The 26,464-nt window shown below is 40.9% G+C and overlaps 1 protein-coding gene across 5 annotated transcripts in view; it reads left to right on the forward strand.

Annotated features, from left to right (window-relative positions):
- The window catches only part of LOC141146648 (acyl-coenzyme A amino acid N-acyltransferase 1-like), an 89,478-nt gene extending 72,772 nt beyond the window's left edge, over nt 1–16,706 (forward strand). For all 5 annotated transcript variants that reach the window (XM_073633072.1, XM_073633071.1, XM_073633070.1 and 2 more), the window contains exons 3-4: nt 3,241–3,443; nt 15,823–16,706. In XM_073633072.1, the coding sequence (XP_073489173.1) occupies nt 3,241–3,443; nt 15,823–16,401 (782 nt within the window). In that variant the 3' untranslated portion in view covers nt 16,402–16,706. The remainder of the gene's footprint in view (nt 1–3,240; nt 3,444–15,822) is intronic.
- Nucleotides 16,707–26,464: the final 9,758 nt, after the last annotated feature.

Raw genomic sequence — 26,464 nt, forward strand, 5'->3', positions numbered from 1 at the left:
AAAAACCTTTCTCCTTTACAACCACATTAGCAGGTTAACTGAGCTAGCCATTTATAACTCTGTGTGAATATGTAAAGCAAAAGCAGAAAATTCCCTGTCAAATACCATAATTTTCTTTAATGATTAACTCCATGGCAACATACACATGGGTAGACTCCGCCCTTGCTCTTCCCCTCCAGGACCACACTCCCCATGGGTGAAGCATAAGGTCACAATTGCAACCCCGCCCCTAGCTCCACGGGGCCCCTGCAGCCTCCCTTTCATATTATCATATCCTCCACAAAGTCCAGCTCCGATCTACCCTAGGGCCCCATAGCCACGCTCCAGTACTAGGCTTCCACTTTGCCTTCCACAGTCCACACCCCTCTGTTCTCATTGGCTGGGGAGAAGCTGTGAGCCATTTCCTGAATGGAGAGGAGCATGGGGTGAGAACAGTCCAGGATGGGGGAGTGTCTGTGCTGTGTGCTGGCAACATGGAATGGTAACTGAGCTCAGCGAGTTAAGAGGGGAGAGTCATCCTGTAGCCACGATGGAACCGATGTCACTGGTGAGGTAAGACACCGCTCAGTGTCTTCTAGTCACTAGCTGCGATTCTCTGTACCCCCCACCCGGGGATGTACGCTTACCCCACTTCCCTGACAACTGGGGAAAAGACACACACCTCCGGGAGGTGACCTTCCCCCCAACACCTGCCAACACTGACAGAGAAACCTTCAGAAATTGCTAAAACAAATCCCTTAACACCTCTTGAGGGGCCCCTGAGGGGCTGCAGGCTCCAGATTTCATGTCACATGGCTTTGCCCCCCCAGATCTAAGTTTTGCCCCCCCCAAAACCCCCTGACCACCCCCTCTGCCCTGGATTCTATGCCCGCTGCTGAGCTTCTTTCCCAGTACAGCACTCCGCAGGGCTGAAATCACATTCCTTTACAACACAGCCAGTCAGGCATGATCTGCACAGGGTGTATTTGCCTACTGCAACTACACTGCCGTTCTGACCAGGGGATTTCACAGGTCAGAACGGCAACATAAAAGCCAGATACACCCTGTGAAGGCTGATAGACTGTGTAAAGGAATGTGATTTTAGCCCTGTGTATTGGGGGGGGCTGTTTACAGTGCTGGAATGGTAAAGGAGCTCTGCCAAATGACCTGCCAGGGGTCCCTGTCCTCTGATTCTCCAGCCGTGATCCCTATCCTCTGATTCTGCAGGGATAATCCCTGTCCTCTAGTGTAAGGAGGAACTCTAAACTCTTAAGCCACTTTGAGTCTCTGTGTGTGCGGTGGGTGTATCTGCACACACGGTGGAAGTGGTGGAGGGGGGGGGGGTGCAGGCCAACTTTTGCATTGGAGCCCACAAGCCCACAATCCCCAACATGTATTTCCTAACTAGCTTACGAAAACTGGGTCCTATATTGCCATGGAGTTAATAAGGAAAGGAAAATTACAGTAAGTATTTGGCAGGGATTTTTCCATTTTCCAAATTAACATGGCAGCATATGAATGTGAGCCCTGTCATCTCTTCTGGAGTGCCAAGTCTTTAATCCTATAAGCTCACTGGCTAGATCAATCTTGCGATGACCCTGAATGATGTTTCCTTCTCTCTAATTCCTCCAGGATGACAGAGAGACAGGCCAAAATCTCTAAACAAAGCTGTAGTTTGTGAGTAAACATAAAATATCCAATGGATGCAACTGGTCATCCTTAGAAGTCCTGCATATAAGGGGGAACAATTTTTGTGCACAAGGGATGCTGAAGCCACTCCGGTTTGCACCCCAGCATGGTAATAAGCACTACCTGGACTGGGCAGAACATCAGAAATTCCTGACTAAAACTGAATTTCAGGCAGACATATTAGCATCAATGAATGCAGCTCTGTATTCATTAACAAATGATAAAAGCGTATTTCCACCATGGCAGACATATTGGGATAACCTCTGGGAAAGGGAGAGGCAGGACTGGGATTATCTATGTTGCGTGCAAATGTTTTGGAATGTTTGGAAAATGAACATGCTGATATGAGAACAGAGAAGAGGGATGACCTATGCAGTTGTCTGGTACTCTTTGCTATTCAGTCAGCAGGCCTGAGCTAGAGGGAGGACATCAGTTTTCCTTACCTGTAAGTGTGGTCATCCACATGGGGGTGTGTGTAGAAATTCTAATCCTTTGGCAGGTAAGAATAAGTATTTCATGTCATGTGTTTCATCTGTGTATTTAGCTGTTTGCCTTGAATTCAGCTTTAATGCCTAACTATAGCCAAAGAAAACATCTGCCAGGGTTGTCAGACTGTATATGATTCATATTAACTGAATGAGAGGGCAAAATGTGTATTGCAGTGTAGAGGATACCCATAGAGAATCCATGAAGACAGGATAAAAGGTGTGAATGATGTCAACTATATTTGTGTTGGTTGGGTTTTTGTACTCTGAAAGTGTACTTACAGGCATTAAAGTGGAAGGCAAGTCTAAAGCTAACTAAGCTTAATGCTAGGTATACAAGTCTTTTTGTTTTTTTTTCGTTCAACCCAGCGGGCTGAACAAAAAACCCATATAGATTGCCATACTAACATATCCAATGTTAGTGCAGCAATCTGCCCCGCTAAGCTATTTTGTTCTGACAGAGGGACTGACCCCCTCCAGAACAGTGATCAGCACTCAGCCATTGGAAACAGCTTTCCAGCATGCTCATTCGACAGAAGCTGGTTGTTAGACTGGCTTCTGTAAGATGAGGAGCTGTAGACATGGGCTGAAAGTCAACTGGTTCCTGCCGAACCGACTGCTTTTAGCTGATTTTCGGCCTATGTATATTGTATACCCACCTTAAATCTACTTCCACCCCCAGTCTAAGCCTAATCCTATCTACCTTGTAAAAGGAAAGATGTCTATACTTACCAATTCTGGAGTCGCTCCAGTCACATGACCGGCTTCAGTGTAGAGGAGGGACAGCTGACAACTGATGCCTCGTAAGCCTATGGGTGACACCATCATCCAGGCTCTGCAGCCATTGTCAGCAACCTCTCCTCTACACTGAAACCAGCGCTAGAGAGATCATGTTACTGGACCCAAGCAACTTCAGAATTGGTAAGTATATATACATCTTTTATTTTACAGGGTAGATAGCATGGGGGTGGGAGTAGTTTTAAGGTTAGTTAGCTTTTGACTTGCCTTCCACTTTAAAGCTCAACTTTATATTTTTTAGACTACTTTTACAGCTCTGATTACTTACGGTATATTTGTATTTAAACAGGAACGGGTCCATATCCTGGTATCATTGACCTGTTTGGCGGAGGAGGCGGCCTTGCAGAATACCGGGCTAGTCTTCTTGCCAGTCGTGGGTTTGTGGTTTTTGCTCTGGCATATTTTGGTTATGAAGATCTTCCACGCTCATTCCAAAAACTAGATTTAGAATATTTTGAAGAAGCTACAGATTTGCTCCTGAAACATCCTAAGGTATTGTGACATTTTCTGTCAGTAATAGTAAGTATTCGGGTAAAGAAGTGTACCTAAATCTGTTCAATGAAAAAAGGAGGTGAACCTAGATGGACATTAGTCTTTTCTACGCGCTATCAGATTTTTATATACACTATCAGATTTTCTGCAGATTTTTGTCTTCAAATTTACCAAAACCATGTAGTGCAAGGGCTTGCCTGATAGGGATGAGCCCGATGTTCGAGTCGAACGGAAGTTCGACTTGAACATGGGGTCTTCGTAAACAATTTGTGGTGTTCGCGCCAAATTCGAAAGCCGCCGAAACACCGTTAAAGTCTATGGGACACTAACATGAAAAATCAAAAGTGCTAATTTTAAAGGCTTATATGCAAGTTATTTTCCTAAAGTGTTTGGGGACCTGGGTCCTGCCCCAGGGGACATGTATCAATGCAATTTATTTTTTTAAAAAACGGACGTTTTTTCGGGAGCAGTGATTTTTTTTTTTTTTAAATGCTTAAAGTGAAACAATAAAAATGAAATATTCCTTTAAATATCGGGCCTAGGGGGTGTCTATAGTAAGCCTGTAAAGTGGCGCATTTTTCCCGTGTTTAGAACAGTACCACAGCAAAATGACATTTCTAAAGGAAAAATTGTCATTTAAAACTGATCGCGGCTGTAATGAATTGTCGGGTCTCTGCAATTTGGATAAAACTCACTGAAAAAAAGAGCATGGGTTCCCCCCAGTCCATTACCAGGCCCTTTGGGTCTGGTATGAATATTAAGGGGAACCCTGCGCCAAACTAAAAAAAAAATGGTGTAGGGGTCCCCCCCAAAATCCATACCAGACCCTTATCCGAGCACGCAACCTGGCAGGCTGCAGGAAAAAGGGGGGGAGAGAGCGCCCACCCTACTGAACGTAAACGGGTGACCCCAACCCCTCTGCCACGAGGGCTTCCCAGTGGCTTCAGAGGGGGCGGGGTCATCTGTTACCAGGTGCCCCGCCATCAGCTATATAAGAACTGTCACAAAGAAGCGTCAGTCGGCGGGAGCCTCCCATGGAGGCGGAATGGTCGCGGCTTGTTTTTTTATTTGTCTGTCAGGCAGCGTGAATTTATATCGCGGGACATTTTTATTTTTTAATAAAGAACTTGTCCCAAGTTGTCTCTTGTCTTTTTTACCATTTTTGACACTTTTTTGTGAAATGGTAGGGATACAATGTACATGTTACCATTTCACATAGGGGGGTGGCCGGGATCTGGGGGTCCCCTTGTTAAAGGGGGCTTCCAGATTCCGATAATCCCCCTGCCCGCATACCCCCACAACCACCGGGCAAGGTTTGTGGGGATGAGGCCCTTGTCCCCATGAACATGGGGACAAGGTGCTTTAGGGTCAGACATGTGGCCTGGTAGGGTTCAGGAGGGGGGGCGCTCTCTCATCCCCCCTCTTTTCCTGTGGCCTACCAGGTTGCGTGCTCGGATAAGGGTCTGGTATGGATTTTGGGGGGGACCCCTACGCCATTTTTTTAAATTTGGCGCAGGGTTCCTCTTAATCATACCAGACCCAAAGGTCCTGGTAATGGACTGGGGGGAGAACCCATGCTCTTTTTTTCAATGAGTTTTATCTATATTGCCGAGACCCGACAATTCATTACAGCCGCGATCAGTTTTAAATGACAATTTTTCCTTTAGAAATGTCATTTTGCTGTGGTACTGTTGTAAACACGGGACAAATGTGCCACTTTGCAAGCATACTATACTATAGACACCCCCCAGGCAGGATATTTAAAGGAATATTTAATTTTTATTGTATAATTATTCCTGCGCTACCATGTGTGGAAAAAAGAGAAACTTAATGGAAAAGCTGCCTACACCGGATAGGGTACACCCTGCCCCTATTGGTTAGTGACACATAAATTAAAACGTGGTGCTGCGCTAATCCAACAAGAACATAGTACATAAAAATGTGAAAATATAAAACCAATAGTGCTTATGATATCATACTAGTATTCAATGATAACTAGTAGCTGTGACATCAGAGATAAATCCACATTACAAGGTAGTAACAGTGAATGAAAGTGCAATTAACATCCCCAATTATTAAATGAAGTACAGATGAGTGAACTAAATCTTAATCTGGGCTTATATAACAATGCAAGTAATGTGCACACTAGGCACACAACAAGCAAACAGATAGACAAAGTGACTAGTGCAAACAAGCATAAAATCCTTGTGACAAATGACTAAAAATGTCCAAAATTAAAGTGCACATATATTAGCCCTCTTGAGAGGGGTGAGGTGACTGGAACAAATATACACAGTGATGTTTCCTTTTCATGCAACACACCACACACTTATAAGTAGTGGCCCCTTACCTTCAGGTAATGGGGTAACAGCAAAAACCAATATTAGGAGAAAGGGCCGTTATTCCAATTCCTTTCATTGTTATACAAGCCCAGATTAAGATTTAGTTCACTCATCTGTACTTCATTTAATAATTGGGGCTGTTAATTTCACTTTTATTCACTGTTACTACCTTGCACATGTTTTTGGTCACATGTGGATTTATCTGTTATGTCACAGCTACTAGTTATCATTGAATACTAGTATGATATCATAAGCACTGTCACTTTAAAGTATTATTTTAGGTTATTTGACTAGTGTATTTATTACTAGCACTGTCACTTTGGTTTTATATTTTCACATTTTTATGTACTATGTTCTTGTTGGATTTCATTTTTATTGTTTCACTTTAAGCATTAGATGTGTTCGGCTCATCCCTACTGCCTGATTGCATACAGATTGAAACTCTTATGCCCTGTACATACGGTCGGATTTTCCGATGGAAAAAGTGCGGATTGTGGTGTTGGAAATTCTGATCGTGTGTGGGCTCCATCGGACTTTTTCCGTCGGGAATTTCCGACGCACAAAGTTTGAGAGCAGGATATAAAATTTTCCGACAACAAAATCCAATCGTTTAAATTCCGATCGTGTACATAAGAGGAATTCTCATGAAAATGAGCAGTGTGGCCAAGAAGCGACGAAACCAGCAGTTAAACGATCTACTCCTCCAAATAGAAAAGTTAGAATCGGTAAACAAAAAATCTCCTGATCCTATCATTAGCTCCCAACTGGATAAAACCAGACATGATCTTAGATTACTACTTATCTCCCAACACAATCACACGGCTCAGAAATGGAAGGCACATTACTACAGTCAAGGTAACAAAGCAGGGAAATTATTAGCGAATCAGGTAAAGGAAAAAACAATCAAACAAAAAATACCATATATTTCACACCCAACCACAGGCATTAGACTTTCCAATCCAAAAGACATTGCTAACACATTTAGGGATTACTATAACAATCTCTATAACTTAAAAGAAGACGCATCTACCCAACAACCATCTCCTGAGACGATCCAGACCTTTCTGGATTCAATTTCCATGCCCAAGTTGGGTCCTGACCAACTTAAAATTTTAAATGAACCAATTTCCATGGCTGAACTTCACAAAACAGTATTGTCTCTCCCCAATAACAAATCTCCAGGCCCAGACGGATTTTCGTCCGAATATTACCGTACATTTTACTCCATATTAGGCCCACATTTGCTAAAGGTATATGCAACTGCTAAATCCACAACCTCATTTCCCTCAGAAATGTTAACGGCCACAATTGTGACATTACCCAAACCGGGGAAATCACCCGATACTCCACAAAACTTCAGGCCTATATCTCTGTTAAATGTAGACTTGAAGATTTATGCTAAGATCATAGCCAACAGACTAGCCCAATTTCTGCCCACCCTAGTAAAACGTGACCAAGTTGGGTTTGTCCCAGGTCGACAGGCGCCAGATGCAACACGCAGAATTATTAATCTACTCCGCTGCAGAGTCTTCGGGGGTTCCTTCTCTGCTTCTATCCTTAGATGCAGAGAAGGCCTTTGATAGGATTCATTGGGGATATTTGAAACTAGTACTAGATACATTTGGTATTTCAGGAACAATCAATTCAGCCATCTGTTACCATGAAAAAATCTATATTTAAGATTTTGTGGGTTAAATAAGAGTTCTTTTCGACCAAGAGTGAAAGCTTCAAATATAATAACATTTATTAGGAAGCAGTTGAAAGTCTAGCTAATACACAATCATCTATCTATCGTCTTACCCCAAGGAAGAAAATATTAGGTTGAAATAAAGTATTTACATGAAGGAACACAGGGTATATTCCTCAATACAGTAATCTACACACATATTTAGTTACAAGTAAAAGGGCATTCCTTTCCCATAATTACCCATCCTTACCCAAGTTTCTTTCAGCTTGCTGGTCTATCAGAAAGAGCGATACCTCCCCCTTGGCTCTGAGTATATCAAACCAGGCTGATGTCTCATTGGTTGGCCTAGCTTGGATCATGATTGGAGGGCTTACTCCATAAGTCGGCCCCCTTTCATGCAAATCCTTGTGACTATGTTGGCCAAGTGTGTTAATTGCATTTCCCCAGGAAGTTAGGTCCAATGCATATCCCAGCATGGCACCCTTTCAAAGGAGTAGGTGTAGAACAATGGAATTGGCTCTCCATTGTTTGCATATACAAGCCTTGGCCCACATTCTCTGCTCTTAGCAAAAGCTTAAATGAAACCCTTTTTGCCCGGCTTTCATAGATACCAGCTAAATGAAATATATTCATTATTACAATATTTTACAGTTATTAATGGAGATTTCACATAAACTCATAAGGCAACAGATGGCCCCTTGTGGCCAGTTGAGAATATGAGACTCGGCCACACCTAGAATAATGGTTTATGTGCAATCTCCTTTAATATTTGGCACTTTTGGCTTTACCCTCTGAAATTAAATAAAACTCATTGAGAAGAAAAAAAAAAAACTTTTAAACTCTCCATCTCTACAGTTCACACTTCTGGATCCCAGTATCAGTAGTCATCACTTGTTCTGGATGTCATAAGTCCATAATAAAAATCATGAGAAACAGCACCAAAACAAAACAATAAGGAAAAAAAAAAAAAACCATGAGGATCCTTGTTCTCAACAGTCCAATAATAACAATAGTCCGATAATAACAGTACGAAAGTCCATAAGGCGAATCTGGTCCTGTTGCCCTTGCTTCTGGGACGGCCTTCACTGGTGATTCCAATTGGATACAGCATACAATAACAGCCTGGGGACCAGCTTTTCCTGGCTTTCTAAGATTATACTTTATTAATGTGGACAAAGGTAGAGAAATAAAAAAACACAAGTACATTTAAGACATATGCATTCAACTGAATGCTTGTCTGGTAAGTCTGAGCCGTAAGGACCTTTGATTAGAATTGTCATAGATATACTTCGACATACTGAGACCCCTTTCCCAGTGACATGTGTAACAATTTGAATGGTTACGCCCTTCAGCCAGGTGTCTGATTTTCACACCCCCATCTTTCTTCCTCCATTGTCATATGCCTGCAAGTACCTCTGCCCCACCTTCTGTGGAATACCAGGTTGTGTGTGTGTGTATGACTCTTCACGTGTTCAGGGGAATTTTGTTGCTATCGCAACTCACCACTAACCCCTTTTACTGGAACTGGGTTCAGTTCAACCTTGGCTGGTGCCAAACCTTTGGGCATATAGCTCCGTCCTTGGCTACCGTGTGTAGCTACTGTATGAGTCCTGCCTTTAGCAGGCTACAGACGAGGTCATTACTTTAGGAGTTCTCAGTGCAGATTAGGCAGTGTCGCCTACGCAGACAAAAATAACTTGATTTCAGAATACGGATAAGTGTGATGTCATCAGTCACTAGTGGCTTCAGGAACAATCAAACTAAATTACTCTTAAGTACAGTTGTACTATACTCCCTGCTATTTGCCAAGCACTATGAGCCTCACCAGTCCCAGTATATCTATATGATATTCATGCAATGCTCTTTGAACTTGGTTATGGCACAAAAAGAAAACTGACCAAAAACAAAAAAAAAAAAAATTGATCAATGACCACATATGATGACTGCTCAATATTAGAACTGTAGAGAGGATTGTATGTCACATATACAAAGAAAATAGTCACATGACCAGGTGTAACCAGGTGTTACTGTCATAGTTGGTAATAGCTACCATGACATACATTTATATAAAACAATTATCCAATGTCGAAAAAGAAGAAAAAAACTGTTGGAACTTTGTCCATCCCCAAAATGCTATAGGGAAGCTTTAATATTCTATATCAACATTTTCTAACCTTTTTAAATGTTCTCCATATAATGTTCCCCTACTCCCCTCTTTTTTTTTTTTTCTTTTATTTTACTCTAGTGAAACCAAACTCAAGAACCGCCAAACAAAAAAAAACAAAAAAATAGAGGTACTATAGGAAAGAAAGAAAAATAGTAAACATTAAAAAAAAGAATTAAAAAAAAAATTAAAAATCTTTCTTCCCCCCTTTGTTTTTTTGTAAACAAAAAAAAATTACCGTTAAGAAAAAAGAAGAAAAAAATGAGAGAAAAAAAAATTTAACAAATTAAAAAAAAAAAAAAAAAAATTGAATCTGTATTCTGTCAAAAACAACATTGAAACTGCCTTCAAACATTGTAGCTATTCAAAAGGCAACACCCTCTGTCGGTGGTGATTAACATATTAATTGACTCTCAGTGCAAATCAAGCAGGCCACAAGAACTTTTATTACAGAGAGCAGGATCTCTGTTTAAAAAAAATGTTAAAATTTTTTTCTTTTTAGAATTTAGTTGGGCCTGACTGCAATTAATTAGATTCAAGGCTTCTCCTTAAAACAAAAATAAAAATTATGTTTTAAGGTCCTCTGTGTTTCAAAGTACTTTGTCCAGTCTGGGTCCAATCATTCGTCCTTGTCTGTGTATTTCTCCTAAAATACAAAACTCAAAAATTAATAACACCTCACTGTACCTCTCTGAGAGGTTCATAATGGACTAAACTAGTAGTGGATGATTGGAACAGACTTCCAGCTGAGATAACGCGTCCATCCACAGTAAGTACAGTCAAAAATGTACAGACACACCCACATATCTGTACTCTGACAAACAAAAAGTTATAGGAAAACCTGGTGTGTTTGTAAGTACTTAAAGTTTAAGAAGACAACATGTAGACATAAAACCTTTACACATATTAACAACACATGCGTCAATTTGGAAGGAAAAACAAAACACCAGACCTACTGAATCCATAAGATGCCACAAAGGTGCAAAGCAATGCATTGTTATGTATTTTCCACGTATCAGAGTGAATGAAACTTCACTCTAAGTCACAGGAAAGGAAAAATTATCAAAACAAAATCCCTACAGTTTCTCAGAGTTATAGGGATCGAGATCTCCTATCTGTGCACAGGTTATTTGTTCGCGAATACATATAAACTTGTAAAAAAAAAAGTATTAATTTAAACTGGTACCAGTATTGAGCTCATTACAAACAAGAAAAATTAATAAAATAATCATAAACAGTACAAAGCATGCGCATTAGTGTGATCACACTTATTGATGGCCATAAAAACAATGATGAGTACACCCCTACAAAAAAAAAAAAATCTTTGATTACACATGGACCGTTCATACCCATGCATTCCATCACTCAGACACACCCATTCATTTAGAATGAATCCCATACATTCTGGATAGAGCTTTGTTAATTACAAATGAATAACTAGGCGTTTCTGGCCACTGGGAGAATACAAAGGAAAGAGAGAAAAACAAAAAAAACCCAAAAACATTGGGATATTATACTTTACCTTCTGTTAGGCATGTATTTACGCATATGTACCACTATCTACATAGAGCTGTTTTATATTGTACATATACTTTCAGGAACTCACTTAACCTGAAAAAAGATAACTTGTAGAAAACAGTTATTACTATATTAACATTATATACTAACCCCTCTGCAATGGTATACACAGAAGGAATGTTCTCTGACAGCTTCAACATCACCAACGGGACGAGACAGGGATGCCCCCGTCTCCCCTGATTTTTGCTCTTTTAATGGAACCCTTGGCCGAAAAAATTAGATCCCATCCAGACATTTCGGGCATCTCAATTTCAAATCAGGCACATACTATTTCCCTGTTCGCAGGCGATGTGATCCTATCCCTTTCCGATACTAATACCTCCCTGCAAGCAGTACATAACACATTAAATCACTTTAACCAAATCTCATACTACAAAGTAAACGCAACAAAATCTAATTTACTTGCCATAAATATAGATGGAAACCTTCGTCAATCCCTCTCTTTACGTTTTCCATACCCGTGGGCTGATAAGCCTATTCAATACCTGGGTATTCAACTGAAAACTCCAAGCTGTAATCTATTCAAGGCAAATCTCGTTCCCTTTATTTCTCTATCCAACCAGAATTAAACAGGCTAAAGTCCTTTTGCTTGTCTTGGATGGGAAGACTGGCGGCATACAAAATGCTTTTTTTACCAAAAATACTTTATTACTTCAGAGCTCTTCCAATTTTCATACCAGCAAAATTTTTCAGAACAGCTCAAGTTCAGCTACACAAGTTTGTATGGGCAGATAAAAAAAACAATATGCTCTCAGTCTTCCCTACCAAAACATAGAAAAGCTGGAGGGATGGGACTTCCAATTTTAAGAGATTACTTCACAGCCAGCATATTAGATCAAACAAAATTTTGGTTCCAAAATCATTCTTCTAAACATTGGGCTACCATAGAGCAAACCTGGTTAAATCCTAACTCAATAAGATCCACATTAGCAAACTCATTCTTAAATACTCACTTCAAATCCACCTACCCCATTATACAACTAGTAATGGACACATGGAAAAAATTCTGCTCCGACTCAAGACAAAATATAATAATAATACAGACCTTACAGAAATACCTACCCCTCTGACTTCGCTCCACACATACATTAGCGATCTAAAGACAACAAACTGGGAAAAAAAAGGAATTTCCTCAGTCTCAGATCTGTTAGATTGAGGACATATCATTCCCTTCAATATACTAGCCCAAAAGCATTCTCTTCCCACTTCTGATTACTACATGTACATAAGAATTACAACATTTTTAAAAACACACCCTCTACGTCCTACTAAAATTCTACATAAGGCATGGACCTACTGGAACGACACATCGAACACAAAAAAAGGGATTTCCCTATTCTACACTCTAATACAACAAAAAAACTCTTTCAATAAACTACCAATCACACCAAAAATGGGAATCAGAACTCTCTACAACCTTCTCAGAGAAGCAATGGCCTGGATGCCATTAAATCCAACAACTGCTTCACAAGATCCATAACACACTGGGAAACAGCTCAAAAACTTTTACTCAGATGGTATTACACCCCCTATATCACGGCAAAATTCTCTAAAAATAGCTCCAACGAATGTTGGCGAGGTTGTGGCAAAGTAGGCACACTTCTAAACATGATATGGGATTGCCCCAATCTTTGGAGTTTCTGGAAAGCAGTATTCCGATTAATATCAAAAATTATAGGTTTCATTAGGGAAGGCAAAGCAGAATTGGCCATACTAAGTATACATATAGACCAATGCCCACCTTCTCTTAGACCAATGGTGTTACAAATTTTGATGGCAGCCAGATTAACAATCACCAGCAAATGGAAATCTACCAATTCACCAAATATCAGTGATGTCGTTAAAAAAGTAGATGAAGCTTACAAACATGAGCAGATTATTGCAAATATGGATGGAAATACACCCCGCTTATACAAACAATGGGATCCTTGGATTCGATATAGGCGAATTACATGAAAAATCTGATTGCCTACTGTTTTCCTGTATTTTTTCCTTTCTTATGATAGGGAGCCCCTACTCTTTCTGTTAAAAATGTTATCTTTCCTCTTTGGAATTCCAATATTCTTGGATACATACCTTTCAGCTCAAAAAATTGCTTAGAAATACATCAATATGTTGAATATAAATAATCAACACATGTCTAAGCATAAGCTGTTTGTTATAGCTTTAAGAACTTATGAAGATATGTTGTTCAATTGTCATACTATTTACGAAATACCATGTAATGGTATAATATTGTGAATTGTATTTTGAAAATCTTTAATAAAAAATATTTGATAAAAAAAAAAAATTCCGATCGTGTGTACACAAATCCGACGCACAAAGTGCCACGCATGCTCAGAATAAATTAAGAGACGAAAGCTATTGGCTACTGTCCCGTTTATAGTCCCGACATACGTGTTTTACGTCACCGCGTTCAGAACGATCAGATTTTCCGACAACTTTGTGCGACCGTGTGTATGCAAGACAAGTTTGGCCCAAAGTCCGTCGGAAAAAAAACGATGGATTTTGTTTTCGGAATGTCCGATCAATGTCCAATCGTGTGTACAGGACATTACGGTTTGACCTCATATTATATGGTTTTAGTAAATCTGAAAACAAAAATCTGCAGAAAATCTAATAGTGTGTATGGGGTCTTAGTCTTATTAACATATAACTAAAGCCCAATTTTTTTCAGATAAATTAGGGAAGGTTCTATTGAAGAGAATTCCCTTTTCTTCCTGTCCCAGAAATGCAACAGGATATGAAATTAAATCTCTCCAAATTGAGGAAAATTTTAGTAGACAGTTGTCACCAGAACAGGTATCCCTATTGGAAGATTTCCTTTCACCTCCTGCTCCAGTGACAACTGTAAAATTTTGGATTTCCCATCACTTTCTGTTTTCACAGCCAAGAAATAATCTGACAGAAGTTTTAATACTGTCTCAGTCTGTAAAAAACAAAAATATTTCAAATTTAGATACACTGTGCAAGAAATGAATGAATCAACAGTTTCCATGTAAGGCCTCATGTACACTACAGCTGCTGAACTGAAGTCTAAGAGAAGTTGGGTGTTTTTTTCAGCAGCCCCTGAACTTCCCTCTGTTATCTTATCTGTACATGTACACTCAGTCATTTATAGGAGTTTAGAGGCAGTTGAAGTTGAGGTTACTGGCATTTTTTTGAAAGCAGAAAAATCGCATTCAGGACTGTGGTTTACTGGCATTTCAAACTCCAAATGCTTGTAACCGCGTGTAACCATGGTAAACCCCGTTTATGAGCGTTTGCGTTTTAAAGGGGGAAAATATTTCTGATAATATTTGAACATATAAAAATGTTGAAAAAAACACAAATTTTACCACATGCTGTTGCCTGCATCAATGGATGAGTCCAGTAGCGACAAATTCTGGTGCTTTTCTATGTCTTTGGTGTAACGGACTGCTTCCGCTGTATACCTCTTCCTCCAAATTGAGCATAGATATCAGATATTATAGCCGCCTATTGCAGCCAAGAACTAGATACAATACACGTTATTACAAGTATAAACACAACCCTCAATAATTTGCTGACAGACAATAAGTGAGTTAATTGGCACAATTAAAAATGGGTGTGAGACCCTTAGGAGGCACACTAGACCTACTTACAATAAACACATTATAGCAGGCGACCCCAGACAGATGGCCTGCTGATGACATCAACATCTGCTATGAGTCCCACAGTGTGGAGCAGTCATTGCTGGAAATGTGGCATCTAGGCCCTTAACATGGATCCCGAGCCTAGAGTCCCAGAGTCTTGAATCCAAAATAACAAGACCACTCCAAGGATCCCTCAGGTATACACCTTCCAAGAGTAGTGTTCCCCTAAATACCAGGGCCTATAGTCAGTGGGTAAGAGGCTTGCTCCCAGTCCCCTCCATAAGCCCCTGTCCCGGCTAGGTCTGTCGCATTCGGAGCCTCAGCAACATGCTCATGGGATCCATAGTGAAAAAACAAAAAATAAGACAGCTATCTACAAGCACACTGCTCACTGCTGCTGCTCTCTCTTCTCTCACAGTAATGCCTGAAATAGTTAATACTACTTGTTTGTTATGCATTGTGGGCATTTGGGAGGGTCCTCTGAGGTTATCTTTAAAAAACCTAAAATGCTCATAACTGCTGCTAAACTCGCATAAACTTGGTATGTAAAAGCTGTAAAACAGAAGTTTTCACTGTCGGTTTCCAGCTGTAAAGTTTTCAGCATTCAGAAAAGATTTCCTACCGCCCTGTGTACATGAGCCATAAGGATAGATAAAATTATTTTTATTTATATTGGAATAAAACTGCTGACTTTTCTGGACTTAAATACAAAAGTAAAGGGACCTGCTTAGCAGTCTACAAATTACACTCTTATGACTTGCTCATGCTGGGTTTATGCACTTATGGTACTTCAGATGGTGAACATATTGTGCTAGGTAGCACTGACCTTGCGTTGACTTATCTTCCATAAATCAAAATAACATATGCATTATGATGGTATGAATGGTGCTGTTTTATACTTGGGGTATTTGTTTTCAAGACCACATTTTAAAACTAACAATCACTTGTTTTCCATATTTTCTATTTCATTAAAATAAACTTTTTTACTTTTCAGGTTGCTGGACCTAAACTTGGAGTTCTGGGTGTCTCAAAGGGTGCAGAGATTGGCCTTTTGCTGGCTTCATATTTACCACAAATTGGAGCTACTGTGAGCATTAATGGTAGCTGTAATATATATGGTAGCACAATTTACCATAGAGGTAAGGTTCTTATTAAAGGAGCACCCTACATAGCAGAGAAGACAGTGATCACCAAAGAAGGCTTTATGAGCACTGCTGGGTTATATGAGCCACGTGCAGATTCACTCATTCCAGTAGAAAGAGCGTCTGGACACATACTTTTCTTAGCTAGCGCTGCTGATCAATATTACAATAGTCAACAGTTTGCTCAATTCCCCTTCTATAGATTAATGAGGAATGAGAAAACTAAAAGCAGGATGATAATTTATCCAGGAGCTGGCCATTTGATTGAACCCCCAGGGTTCCCTTTTTCCTATGCCTCACATCTTCGCGGGCAAAACCTGCCTCTTTTGTATGGTGGAGAGATGATTCCTCACTGCCAAGCTGAGGATTCGATTTGGAAAGAAATTCAAGTTTTCTTTCGGAAGCACTTGCTGCCCTCTAGCAATTTGTGACTTAGGCCCTTTTCTCACTGGGTGGCCTCCGCCAGGAGTCCATTTGCTCAGTGGGGGGCTTTCTGAAAAATTGTTTAAGAAAACTTGATGTTAATGCTTCTATGTTGGTTGTCATGACTAGTTAAAAAAAAAAAATCACTTATAGTTCTCATTTAACAATAAATCGCAGAGAAAGTACCTAGTAACCTAATGGCGTGCAAAATTAAAGTATATAAAATAACATTATGGAAATGTAAAAACTAAATAAATTGTAATAAACTGTGATTAAAACATGCATTGAGAAATAAACATATCATGTACTTTAATTGCAACTTGTGTAAAGTTTCTTGATTTTTACACCCTAGTATCAGAATTCAGATGACATACTGCTATATGCAAAGTTTTTGAAAATAAAAATAAAAACTACAGCATATAGATTTATACATTTTCTAGATGTTTACTAATGATACTAAAATATAAAACAATATAAGCTTCCTGCACTAAAAAGAAGTGAACTACAAAGTCTCAATCTGCTGAACACACAATATCCCCCTGGATATTAAACAATAAAATGAAAAAGTGCAGCGCTAATACATAATACCAGAAATGCATTAAATACAACTGTGACCTTAAAACTACATTGCTGTGAAAAATATGTCTGTGACTTTAGGCAAACTTAATAATAGTGCTTCTTCCCATTATAGGTGACAAATTATATATTAAAACATTAAGTGCCTTATAGTCAATATTCGCAACAAAAGTGCATCTCCCCTTTATAATACACACAGAAAAAACATGTGACAGTAAAGTCCTTGGAGTGCCAACAAAAATAGTGTCCCTTTATATTCTTTCTTATTTGTGCTAATGTGCACCTCCTTTCCAGTGCTTCTCACACCTGACACCACCCCATGTGCAAAAACACTCACTGTTTTGTGGACCCCTTATCAGTGGGTCTAAAAGCTCGTTCTCCTTAATGAGGATTCCTGTCTCTAACTCATTTTCTCCCTCAATCAGATTGTATGTCAGCCACTTGTTGCAGCAATAGATTAAACTCCTCCGCCTTCTCCTTTCCAGCACATTACCAATATAAATAGACAGGGAAAGATATTCCTGATGGCGGCGTTTGATTGACGAAAGGCATTGGGTGGGGTTTGGCTGCCACTACGTCACTTTTACTAAATCATTTATGGTGTTATGTACACACACCTGTGTTCCACTGTAACAGCTCAGTCTAGAATAGCGAAAATTATTGTTGCTTTTCCAGCAAAATCCTTTACTTGGAGTACATCCCAGGGCACAGACAGGGCCAGACTGGGCTGGGAGGCAGTCACCCCCTGGGCCGCTCTGATGCCCTGTAAAAATGCATCACCCAGGGCCAGATTAACATAGGGGCCTGACACTGTATACAGCCGCCTCTACATTGTACTATGCTTGCAGAGCTGCAGCAGAGCAGTACGAGTGTGCTGAATGCGGGATGGATGAGTGCTCTCGCTGCGACCTGCAAAGAGCATTCACTACTGTGGGCAAGTGAGTGAGCATTACCTAAGGCACTGTTGTGTCACATTTTTTTTTGCGGGGGGTTAATCTACAATGAAATTTGTAATATGCAGCATGGTGGGGGTTAATGTATTGTCACTGATGCATTAGTGACCAGTGGCAATTAACCCCTTTGTGCTGCATTAGTGGCAGTAGCACTAGTGTCAATGTTAATTAACCCTTCTATGCTGCAGCATGAAGGGGTTAATAAACACTGACACTGGTGCCACTAATGCAGCACAAAGGCGTTAATTGCTAATGGTTACTAGTGCATCAGTGACAATACATTAACTCCCTCCATACTGCATATTACAAATAGCATTGTAGATTATTAACCTCCCCCTGTCCCCTCCCAAAGAGTTAAAGTGGTTGTAAAGGCTGAAAAACCTTCTGTATGCTGCCCCCCCACCCACAGCCCCCTAATACTTACCTGAGCCCCCTCTCGATCCAGTGATGTACACGAGTGCCTCTGCCTCTCTCCCCATTGGCTCCCACTGCTGTCAATCACAGCCACTGAGGAGAAAGTGGGGGGCAGGGTGAGGCTGTGTGTCTTCCAGACAATCGGGAGCGAGCACACATGAGTGCCCTTATAGCTAACGTGGCTTGCTATTGGGGGCACTGGTGGGGGGGAGGAGTCAGGAGCGCCGGTGGGGGAATCTGAGAAGAGGAGGATCTGGCCTGCTCTGTGCAAAACCACTGTACAGAGCAGGTAAGTATGACATGTTTGTTATTAACCACATTTTGTTGCTATTCAGTACTGCTACTTCAACTGGCAGTTGCGCGGTCATGCAACGATGTACCCAAACGAGATTAATTTCAATTTTCTCACACAAATAGAGCTGTCTTTTGGTGGTATTTGATCATCACTGGGTTTTTGTTATATTTTGTGATATTAAAAAAAAAAAAGACGAAGTTTTGAAAATAGGATTTTTAAATACAGCTTACCTGTAAAATCCTTTTCTTGAGAGTACATCACGGGACACAGAGTATTCATTACATAGTGGGTTAGATAGGCACCATCGGTGATTGGACACTGGTTAACCCCAATTAAGGAGAATTCCTCCCCTATATAACCCCTCCCATAAGGGGAGGACCTCAGTTTTGTAGCAAAGCAATAGGTAACCACGTAAAACCCATAGAAGGGCGGGAGCTCTGTGTCCCATGTACTCAAGAAAAGGATATTACAGGTAAGCTGTATTTAAAAATCCTATTTTCTAGATCATACATCATGGGACACAGAGTATTCATTACATAGTGAGATGTCCCAAAGCAATGCTCATTTGAGGGGATTGAGACACAGATCAGAAAATAGACCGCAAACGGACCAGAGGAACTAAACTGCAGCCTGCAGTACACTGCGCCCGAAGGCGGTATCCTCTTGCCCTCTTACATCCACCTGATAGAATCTGGTGAATGTATGGACTGAAGACCAAGTCGCAGCCTTACAGATCTGAGCCATGGAGGCCTGGTGATGCACTGCCCAAGAAGCACTAACAGCCCTAGTTGAGTGCGCTTTCACATGAAAAGGAGGAGTCTTCCTCTTTTATATCATAAGCCTGAAAAATAACCTGTCTAATCCATCTAGAAAGAGTGGATTTTGACGCTCCTTGGCCTTTCTTATGGCCATCCGGCAGAATAAACAATCAGTTTTCCATATCTGAGCGGTTGCCTGCAGATAGACACTGACTGCTCTAACCACATCAAGAGTGTGCAAAGAGTCTTCCTCCGTGGACTTTGGATCTGGAAAAAAGGATGGTAGGATTACATCTTGATTCAAATGGAATCCTGAAACCACCTTAGGTAAGAAGGAACGATTAGGACGCATAACAATCCTGTCCTTGTGAATAATTAAATATGGCTTTTTAGCAAGAAAAAAAGCTGCCAATTCTGATACTCTCCTAGCAGAGGATATGGCTATCAAGAAGACTAATTTTTTTAGTCAAAAGCGCTAAAGGAGCCAGGTGCAGTGGCTCAAAGGGTTGTCCCTGTAAAGCCGACAACACCAAATTCAAATCCCATGGGCATACTGGAGGTTTGACTGGTGGATTCAACCGCAGTGCCCCCTGAATAAAGGCCCGGACAAGGGAATGTGAAGCAATTGGCTTCTGAAAAAATACAGACAAAGCCGAAATTTGGACTTTGATAGTTCTCAAGGCCAATCTCATTTCTAGGCCTGACTGAAGAAAGGTCAAGATTCTGCTAATCATATACCTTCTAGGATTCCATCCCATGGGTTCACACCAGGAAACATGCCTTCCAGATTTTGTAGTAAATAAGCCTGGAGGCCGGCTTTCTGGCATTGACCAGAGTGGAAAAGACTGACTCCGAGAGCCCACTGTCTTTTAAAATGTGGGTCTCAGCAGCCAAGTCGTCAAATTTAGACTTCGTAAAACAGGGTGGCAAATTGGACCCTGTGTGAGCAGATCTGGCCGGAATGGGAGGACCCAAGGCCTGCCCACTGCCATCTTTACGATCTCTGCATACACATCTGGTGTTCCCCACCTTTGACATATGGTTTGGAATATGTCGGGGTGTAGGGACCATTCTCCTGGGCATAATTGCCGGCGGCTGAAGAAATCCGCTTGCCAATTTTCCACTCCTGGGATGAATACTGCAGACAGGCAGGGAACATGGCTTTCTGCCCATGCAAGAATGCGATTCACCTCCCTTTGGGCATCCAGACTTCTGGTGCCTCCTTGGTGATTGATGTAAGCCACAGCCGTGGCATTGTCAGATTGTATCAGAATAGGATGACCCTGTAGCCTGTAAGATCAGTCCATGAGGGCCAAGTAAATTGCCCGAATTTCTAGAATATTGATGGGCAAGCGTCTCTCGGTTGCAGACCATCTTCCCTGCGTGCATGTTTCTTCCAGAACTGCTCCCCAGCCTGTCAGACTGGCATCTGTAGTTACCATCTTCCATTGTAGTGGAAGAAAGGCTTCACCTTTCAAAAGATTTTTGGTTCGTAACCACCAATTGAGGCTTTTGCGTATCCCTGGGTATGGGCACATCGGAAGATCCAAGGCATGAGTCTTTTTGTTCCAAGCTGCGAGAATGCTTCTCTGCAGGGGCCTTGAGTGAAACTGGGCAAATGGAACAGCCTCGAAAGTGGCAACCATCTTTCCTAACAGTCTCATACATACAACCTACAAAATTGTTCACAAGTAATGATGACTATATTGATTAAAGAATATACTAAACAGACAACCCAACTCGATCTACAATTAAATTATTTGGAGGTACAGTTGACACAATTCAAAAGCCATGCACTATATCTAAAGTCACAAACTCAGTTAAAAGAACATCTGGCAGCATATAATAAAAATATTCTTCAAAACAAAGAAACAAAATTCTGGAGGGATAAAACATACTTCTCAGAGGGTAGAGCCTATAAATGGTCAAGCAACAAACAATATATGAGAGGTCGAGCACGCAATTATCCCGAATCACATAGGTCCAATACCAACTCTAGATCCAACTCCCCCCCGTCGAGACACAATCAAGACAGAAGTACTAACAAAAGGGGGCGCGGACGTAAAAAGTAGAACTAACAGAAGTTCTCTCGAACAAGACTATAAAAAACGCTCGATAGACACTGATTCTGATTATACTCAACAAGGGAACTCCAACGAATATTCTCCCACAGCACAAAGAGGAGAGGAATCATCTTACACTGCCCCTGGCGAATCCGATTCATCTGTATCGGATATCCCTATGGCAACAAAAAGACCACCAAATATCCTTGAACGTCAAGTATCTCAAAAGCATTTAAACTCCACAAGGGGAGTGAGCTCCCCACAACCGCACAAAACAGGCAGGGGGATGGACATGCATGTAATTCGGTTACAGCACAACCCTTAAATGTGATTAATCTATCTTCGCACCCCCTAACGGAGACTGAAATTCGTCTTTTGTCAAGGGGTTTAAGTTTTTGTCCACAACAAAACTTTGACATTTTTGAATTAGTCACGGACTTACACATGTTTGCTCGTAAATTATTGCTTAAATGTCAATATGAGTCAAAACCTGCAGAAACAGATACAACCGATTGGTCAAAATACACTATGAGGGAGTTTAAAGCCCTACGAGACCTGACTTTATTATTTCAAGAGAGCAATTCAGATGACTTGATAGATCAGTTGGATTTAGACAAGTTATTTGAAGAGGTAAACAAATCCACTCTAAACCCAGTAACCCTTTTCAAAAAACCATCTACTAAATTTCCTCCTTTACACACAAATCCGAGCATATCTACATTTATCAAACAAACACTTAAAGATATTGCGAAAATATCCTGTGGTACTCATATCCCACACAATCTATCTCTGGAAGAAAATGAAGCTTTAGAATCTCTACGGAGAAATCCGTCAATCGTTATAAGACCATCGGATAAAGGAGGGAATGTTGTCCTGATGGACAACAAGACATATAGAATTATGTGTCGGAATGTTTTGGATAACAGAGAATGGTACAAAAAAATACACATGATGTACATTACTAAATCTAACCAAGCCTTTTACAATCTAGTTGATCGCGCATATTGTAATGGCACGATCAACAAAGATCTATATGACTTTATTCGTGTCAAACATCCTCGTACCCCTACCTTTTATAGCCTTCCAAAGGTTCATAAAGGCACTACCAACATTACAGGACGACCAATCGTCTCAGGTAATGGTGGAGTCTCTGAGAATTTAAGTCGGGTCATTGACTCGTACCTCCAGCCATTTGTGGTGGCGTTACCTTCTTTTACGAAGGACACCATCCATTTCTTACAAATGATTAATGAGCAAAAAATTTCTGAGAATTCAATCCTTGTCACTATTGACGTTGAAGCCTTATATTGCTCTATCCCCCATGGGAAAGGTCTCCAAGCGATTGATAACATATTACAGCAAGGATCAAGATACAATAAGGATCTAAATGAGTTCATTTTAAAGGGTTTGGACCATATCCTTAACAACAACTATTTTTGCTTCGATGGCTCCCACTACCTCCAGGTGCAGGGCGTAGCGATGGGGACTTGTTGTGCCCCATCCTACGCCAATCTGTACCTGGGGGAGTGGGAGCGGTTTTTGTTCAGTGACGAGGATCTTGCGATGTGCCTGGGCCACATGACGACCTGGCTCAGGTACATCGACGACATCTTCGTCATTTGGGAAGGTTCTGAGGAAATGCTAATTCAATTCTTCAACCAACTTAACATAAATAGTTGGAATCTCAAATTCACCATAAATTACAATGCTAAGTCGGTGACTTTTTTAGACGTAAAAATTGAATGTGACATGGAGGGCAATCTAACTAGTACACTGTATAGAAAGAGCACAGCCGGAAACACTGTTTTGCACGCGGACAGTTTCCATCCCGTTCCCCTTAAAAGGTCTATACCATACGGGCAGTATCTTCGCCTGCGAAGAAACTGTTCAGATAACACACTTTTTAAAATTGAAGCCGGTAGGCTTCAAGAGCGACTTCTCGACCGAGGTTATAGTCGCAATTGCCTGAGAGAATCGTACAACCGTACCCTTTCCCAGGCCCGAGAAACATTGCTATTTAGACCACAAACAAGAAGGAGGAAAGAAGCAAACCCCTCACGTATAATTATATGATATTCACGACAACACCAACAAATTCGTAAATATCATTACCAAACATTGGTCCATCCTTACAGATGATGACAAGGTGGGGCACTTTGTATCCCTTGTTCCCTCTATTACCTTCAAACGCGCTATGTCCCTTAAAGACAAGCTGGTCAAAAGTGAATATCGTAAATCAATTAAAAAACACTGCTCAACATATGGCACTTTCCCTTGTGGACAATGTGCCCATTGTAAGTGGATAACAAAAGAAAAAGTCTTCACACTCCCAAATGGACGGGTCTTCAAACCCAAACACTTTGTTAATTGCCAGACTCCTGCAGTGGTATATCTAATGTCCTGTGAATGTGGAGCATTTTATGTGGGAAAAACCCGGCAGAAATTTTGATGTCGCACATCAAAACACATTTACAGTATGGAGATTGGGAGCATCTACCTCCCTTTGGGGAGGCATGTTGTTACCAAACACAACTACATAATGCCTAAAGTGACATTCACCGCCCTAGGCCGAATTCACATTCCGGCACGGGGCGGAGATTGGAACAAACGACTCCTTCAAATTGAGCAAAAATGGATATATAGATTGGGGGCAACCTCATATCCTGGCTTAAATGAGTCCATTTCATATACCCCTTTTCTCAAGGGCTTTAGTTCAGGGAAGACAAACTAGAGAGATGCAGACAAGCACTTGGTGGATATACCAAGAGAGGTATACAATTTTTAAGTTTTATGTCACCTTTTTCTGGTTTGCGATTTCATAGCAACAATCAGGCATATCCAGACATAGCTGTCTTTTGTCTTTTTGAAAAACATTTTGGTGCAATCAAATATGAGATATATAAAATAAAATAAAAAAACAACACACATAGCCATATGATTATAATGCGCCTGCGGATTCCCTTTGAATCCTTGCTAGAATGTCCTCTCTGGATGTTTCCCTTTTTGGGAGTAAAGCCCTTGGGAACGATTTATATAAAAAAGAAAAATAAAGTTTGGATCCATCCCCTTCTTTTGGGTACAGTTGTTGCATTTATACCCTTTTTGTTGTGCTCAGTTGATACATAAATGTTAACAAATATTTTCTAATTCTGTATAACTCCTGAACATTGAAGCATACTTTTCTGTGCAAGTAATGTATATATCTCTGCCTTTTTCTTTTTTCTCTACTCTCTTTTTCCCCTAGATGCTGGATTACTGTCCCGCTCTCTCTCCTGGCCCCTGAGGTTTACAGTTACTAACTCGGCGGCTTCCCGGCAGGGTAGGGAGATGTTTGCCACATCTCCCTTTGTAGCAAACACCAGTGATTGCTAGCAACCACTAGGTGGAGCTTGCTTTCCCTGCCGGCGGCGTTCCGTACACACCACCGGACTGGGATCTGGGAAGAGCGCATGCGCACGAAAACCCTTCGGCTTTGATCGGAGATGTGCGGGTTGCGCGTGCGCCCTCCTAGTTCCCAGCCTCATTTTTTACGGCGGCGGTGTCGGAGGTTTCCGGAGCGGTCCGCTTGTCAGAACGCCGGGATGACCACAGAGGGGACGCAGGACTGCCTCCCCACAGCCCCTCCCCTTGGTAGGCAGGGATTGCAGGCTGTGAACAGCTGATAGCAATAACGAACAAGTGAGTAAGTATAACTAGTGACAGCCTAGATTCAGACAGCTCAGCTGATCCCTGACAGTAAGACGGCAACCATCTTATGAGGTAAGCACACATGCAAACAGAGGGTCATGTTGTACCGCTGTGAGCTTGTCTATAAAGGTCTTTAATTCCATTCCTTCAATTATCCACTTGCACCCTCACAAATGACCATTTACTTACTGCCATTTTATTCACATAGTCACACAACACTAACACTATTCACACGCTTGTCATCATTATCTTTTCCTTTCTCACTTTATAATACTGTCATACACCAATCATTACCTTTTCAGATTTTGGCGCATTTTTTTCACCTTATACATTGAGGTTTTTTTATAGTTTTTATTGTTTTTTCACTGTTTTTTTCATCTTTTTATGCCTTGCACTTGGCACATCACTTATTCCCCTACACTAGGATGTCCCCACTTTCTCACATTATGCCTTTTTTCACTACGCATTATAATCTTTACCCACATTGTCTTGCTTTACATACACTTTTTCTTTTCTTCTTTTCTTTTTTTCTCTTCAGCACTTTGCACTTTTTACACAAAAGTCCATAGTATCATGGGATATGATAGACTTAATGCAATGATAGTACAAAATACCGGTATCAGAGGATATGATAGACTTAATGTAATCATAGTATGGCTTAAGATTTATACCAATAGATATTTATTTACTCCTTCTTTAGCTACACACACAGGTCACGGGGCTCTACATGTCAGAGCAACAAAAAAGTATAGATACTCAGTATGTTTAATCCTTCTTTATACCCAAGCGAACTAATTTACACATGTGACACATAGTCTTTTGAAAGTGAGATATGACAGTAAGAAACCCATTCTTTCCACTATGATGAACCTATAGGTGTCCTGTTCTTTACCTGCATCCAAGTGTGGAGGAGAGCTATACATCTGTGATCGTTCGTAAGCCCCACGGGTTGGTCCTGTTTCCCCCTTGGGGTGCAGGTAGGGACAGTGGTGCAACGGAGTCCAGCGTTAGAAGAGGGGAACTTCTTTGATCCTTTCAGTTTTTAAGATAACTCCAGTTAAGAGTGCATACGGTACCAACGGTAAATATCAAGTTACTATGGAATACCTATATTTAATGATACATAAGGAATATATGATCATTTTTTCTTTGATGCCTCTACAGAACCTAAAGGACCCCCTGAGGAAGACAATGACCATGTAAACGTCGAAATGCATTGGGGTCTCGGGGTCTTCTTTATTGGCAAGCATTACTACAGTCATTAATGATACTGCCTGGAGTGGCAATATATGTACACTCCTTGCGATTTATTGTGAGATTATGTG

Source organism: Aquarana catesbeiana, linkage group LG06 (assembly GCF_042186555.1).
Source record: "Aquarana catesbeiana isolate 2022-GZ linkage group LG06, ASM4218655v1, whole genome shotgun sequence".
Taxonomy (NCBI): Eukaryota; Metazoa; Chordata; class Amphibia; order Anura; family Ranidae; genus Aquarana; species Aquarana catesbeiana.